We start from the raw sequence: 5,136 nt of genomic DNA on the forward strand, positions 1-5,136 counted from the left end.
TATTGCCCCTATATCAAGTGTGCAAAAGAAGCCTATGTATGGACTTTGCTATGTTTAAAATATATTTTTTTGTAAATTGTCTAACAACTAAGTCTTTGTTGTTGAATTTATTTTTTGATGTTGGAGTGGGTATAAAAATTACTAACTAGTTAATGTTGTACTATCAAACCTAGAAATAAAGAAAGAGTGGGAAATTAGATTGTGATTTTATTTTATTTATTTATTTTTTGGGTTGGCTGCAAATTTGGAAGTACACTAACACACTAGGGAGAAGAGACTCTCAGACTGTTCGAAGAGGCATGGCGCTAGCGCTACCGCAACCGCAACCGCAACGGAGGCCATAATTTGATCACGAGCCATGACATGGTTTGTGGCTTAATGAGAAGGCGTCATTTGTCTCCACAAGGACAGCAGGGTGGCAGGTTTCATCAGCGTTGGGCACTCGATTTGAAGGAAGAAACCCTCCATGGCCTTGCGAGGGGCCAGGCTGGCGGCCCTCCCTGGAAGGATGCCTTGGAGAGGCTGGAGCACGGCAGCAACAAGGCCCCTTTCTCTGCATACGCCTCCATCCTACGTGGCTGCTGCGATGCAAAGGCCCTGCCACATGGCAGGCGTGCCCACTCTCTGCTCATCACACGTGGCCTAGAGCGGGACCACTACCTGGGAAACCTCCTCTTGCTTTTGTACTGCAAATGTGGGGCCCTTGAAGACTCATATGCCCTGTTCTGCAGGGCCCGCCATGACCACAATGTGTTCTCATGGGCCATCATCATCGGAGCATGTACAGATCATGGGCACTATCACATGGCCGTACAGCTCTTTGAACAAATGCTGTCTGAAGGCATCATGCCGGACAAAGCTACCTTTGTCATTATCCTCTCTGTATGTGCCAGTGCTGGAACCCTCCATCAAGGTATGCATACCCATGCCCGCTTCCTTAACAGTGGCCTAGAAGCCGATGTCATTGCTGAAACTGCCCTTGTCAATATGTACAGTAGTTGTGGTAACTTGGAGATGGCTCGCCAGATGTTCAACAGCATGTACTTCCAAAACGTGGTATCTTGGACTGCCATGATCACTGCATATTCCCGTTGTGGTTATGGCAGGGATGCCCTCATACTTTTTCGAAAAATGCAGACTTCAGGTGTGGTCCCGAATAAAGTCACCTATGTTAGCCTTGTTGATGCTTGTGCATGTGATGAGTCTTTCATTGAAGGCAAGCTGATGCACAGTTGCATTGTGGAAAGAGAGTTTAATATGGACCTTGTGATGGGAAATGCCCTCATAACTATGTATAGTGAATGCGGCAGTCTAAGTGATGCATGGGCTGTGTTCGATAAAATGATCGACCGGGATGTTGTGTCATGGACTGCCATAGTCACGGCATACGTCCAGCACGGTTGTTGCGAAGATGCACTGTGGCTTTTTGAACAACTGCAGTTGGAAGGCTTTGTTTCAGACAGGGTTACTTTTATCAGCATGCTTGATGCATGTGCTATTAACGCTGTCCTAACTGAAGGCAAGAAAATCCATCTCCGCACCGTATGCTCTGCCCTTGTTCTTGATATTGTGTTGGGGACTTCCCTTATCAACATGTATGGCAAGTGTGGAAAACCTGATTGTGCTGAAAGGATATTTGACAACATGCCGGAGCGGAATTTGGTAACATGGAATGCCATAATTGCATCATATGCTCAGCATGGGGAGGCCAAGAAGGTACTTCAACTTTTTGATAGAATGCAGTTAGATGGTGTCACTCCAGATGTTGTCACTTTCTCTAGCATTCTTTCAGTATGTAATCATGCAGGCCTGGTAGATGAGGGTTGTAGATATGCTCTTAAAATGCACCATGATTATGGGATTCAACCTACAGTTGAGCACTATAATTGTATGATTGGGCTTCTTGGACGAGTTGGACTCGTCAAGGAGGGAGAAGGTTTGATGAACAACATGCCAGTTCAACCCATCGCTAGCTCTTGGGTATCATTGCTTGGCTCCTGCAAAGCACATCTAGATTTGGGACGAGGGAAACATGCTGCAGAACACGTGTTTGAATTGAATTCAGAAAGGGAGTCACCGTACATAGTGCTATCAAACCTTTGCACTGCAGCAGATAACTCGGCAGAATTAGCAAATGGGACAAGCTAGTAACATGAAAGCCTTGAAGAGCTAACTTGCAGTTGCTGAAGTCAAAGTTGAATTATCTGGGTATGAGCTAGTAGGTGTGGCACCATTTGGTTTTAATGTCTAATCAAAAGAAATATGAGAGAACATTTTGCCGTTTTAGGGCCAGCTTAACGTGAACAGACTTGCAAGGACCACTATTTATCGGAATAAACTTCTATTGATAGGACTTCCTCTCCCTATAATTGGGGTTCATCACATTTCTTTACAAGGGTAGCGTTATATCGTTTTCTTGAAATCTGGATGCTCATTCAGCCACGTGGCATTACCCTATTGGGGGCCCTAGGGACTCTATATGTCACGTGCACGGGCTAATCCTCAGCATGAACATCATCAGTCATCCCTGATTAGGACAGCATTTAGATCATCATTAGCAGTAGAAGCATTACTTGTGAGGGCAAAAGGACGAAAGGACCAAATGTATGAGAGATTAGAGCAAATCAACACAGCATGAAATGAGTGAGTGTATATATGATGAAATCCAGTACAAGAGCTCAGTGTGAGACTCTGAAGGAGCAGAGAGGGCTGCTGTCCCGTGATAATGCTGAGGGTGGAGAAGGCCACAATCCAAGGTAGATGGTAGGCTGCTGTCCCGAAGAAATGAGCAGAGAGGGCTGCCGTTCCGATGTCGAGGCAAAGGAGTAGAGAGGGCTGTTGTCCCGGTGATGATGAATGAGGATGGAGAGGGCCGCGATCCCGAGGTAGTAGAAGCTGAAGTAAAAATGCTGGAAAGCTCTACTGTAGCAGAGAGGGCTGTTGTCCCATGTGCTGTAGATAAAATGCTGATGTACTATAGACGAAAGCTATTGCAGAACAGGTCCTGAGAAACGCTGATGTACTGTAGATGAAGGCTACTGCAGAACAGGTCTTGAGAAACGCTGAGGATCCAGAGAGGTAGCTGTAGGTAAAAAATGGTGAAGGTATCTCGCCTCCAATCAGGAATGGGTGCAAACTCTCTAAACCACTTGATGCTGAGAAGCATGTCACACCCGAATAGAGGTGAAACAACGAAGTCTTATTGGAATGTGGCCTTCTGAACCTAGAATTGAAACTACTGAGCTTGCTGAGTGATATGCGTGCAGAGAGCAGGTGTAAACCTATCCACAAGCAAATGGTATGGTACTGAGGTACAACCCGTCTTAGCAGCCAACTATGGGGAGATGGCATCCTCAGAGCTTCCCATATGGAAGAGGACAATGAATTGTTGTCCCTTCACTGTGCCATAGGCATGGATCATACTTTCTTCAGCCCTCTAGCCTTGCCCTCTTGCGTGTCATCAAATATCACTGAGGCATTGGATTCAAAGTAGGCAAAAATTGAACGGCATTAGCAACTGAGGTTGGAGATGTAGTTTGAAAGAACGTGGAGCACCAAGCGAAAGAGACGTAGCACGCGGAACATGGCCATCAACCGGCCGGTTCCCCCCCCCCCCCCACCCAAACATCACCTGAAACTACCAATAAAAATGGGGGATGAGGGGAGACCAAGGGCTATTTAGCCCTATATAGAGGAGTTGATTAGACCCCAACCCACTATGTGGGATAATGCCCTGCCGCATGGCAACGTGAGGAGCAGCAGGGCAAGAATTCATTCCAACACCCCCCTTGGATGCGAAGCCCGGTACCGAGCAAGAGCCGACGAGGTTTTGATACCATGAAAGAACATGGAGCGCGGAACACCAAGCGAAATAGAGGTGCAACACGCGGAAGACGGCCATCAACCGGCCTGGTCCCCTCCCCCACCCAAACATCCCATGAAACCACCAATAAAGGTGGGGGATGAGGGGAGACCAAGGGCTATTTAGCCCTATATAGAGGAGTCAATTAGACCCCAACCCACTATGTGAGATAATGCACTGCCACATGGTAGCGTGAGGAGCAGGAGGGCGAGAATTCATTCCAACATAGTTGTAGCTTCGGTGGTGGCCACTGTAGAGGATGGTCGCTTCACGGCCTTCTCAGCTTGCAACTTGGTACAATCCTTCTTACTATGCCCCTCATGATGGTAGAAAAACATCATTTCTCTACCTGGTATGGCATGGCTTTTGCTCGTCTGGCTGGAGATAACCCCTTGTAATGCCCTCTTGAGCCTTCTCCTCAAGTGTCTTCTTAGATTTTGAACCTTTGTCATGTGGACTGCGTGAGTTGCTTTGAGACTCCTTCTTACTGTCCTTATTGTTTTTGTTGTTCTGTGCTCCCTTACCTTATGACTAGTGGTGGTGGTGGGGTTTGGGGCTTGTCTGGTCCCACTTGGACTTGCCTTCGTTCAGCACCATTTTTGTTTTTGTTTTTTTTTTGTTTTATGTGTTTGCGGGCTGCATGTGAGACTGGCCGATTCGCTTTTTTCTTTGGTTCGTTGTTTACAAGATGGCCGTTAATAGTATGGCGGGGCGTTGGGTGCACGTTGTGTTAAAAAAAAAAAATGAATGCTATGCATGCTGGCCTGCTGCAAGGAAGGGAGAATGGGCTTGCCACGTGGCTTTGATTAAGCCAATTTAAGGTGTATAAGGTGTAACACAAAAAAATGTAAGAAGTCGTGGCTTTTCGAAAAGAGGGAGGTGATTGTAGAAGATGTCGATTCATCTTGGGAGAGTCGCCATCACCAACCGGTGCTAGCAAATATGGGAGAGAGGACCCAATTCAATGCTATGAGTGAAAGAGTGCATAGAGTGGAAGCAAAAGGGCACTAGAGTGTGCTGAATAGAGAGTGCAAGAGAGAGAGAGATATGGAGCAACTATGATGAATATACTGAAGCAAAACAGTCCCAAGCAAGAGACACAAGTAGTCTCATAAGTGAGGGAGCAAAAGATAGACAAGGCAAGGTACAAAAGTGAGAGGCTAGCCCCACCTATCTATAGGTGGGGAGAGCTGGCCGATTGGAGCTGAATAAGCTGGCCAATTGGAGTTGAATAGCTGGCCGACTGGGAAAATACCATACGGGCTGGGAAAAAT

The 5,136-nt window shown here is 46.7% G+C and overlaps 1 protein-coding gene across 1 annotated transcript; it reads left to right on the plus strand.

Moving 5' to 3' along the window:
• The first annotated feature begins 363 nt into the window (after positions 1–363).
• Positions 364–2,148, plus strand: LOC147630270 (pentatricopeptide repeat-containing protein At1g11290, chloroplastic-like). The gene has a single exon (XM_086810067.1). The coding sequence runs from the start codon at positions 364–366 to the stop codon at positions 2,146–2,148; it is 1,785 nt and encodes a 594-aa protein (XP_086666193.1).
• The last annotated feature ends 2,988 nt before the right edge of the window (positions 2,149–5,136 follow it).

The sequence above is a fragment of the Cibotium barometz genome, chromosome 16 (assembly GCF_041138505.1).
Source record: "Cibotium barometz isolate CiBa-2024 chromosome 16, ASM4113850v1, whole genome shotgun sequence".
Lineage (NCBI taxonomy): Eukaryota > Viridiplantae > Streptophyta > Polypodiopsida > Cyatheales > Cibotiaceae > Cibotium > Cibotium barometz.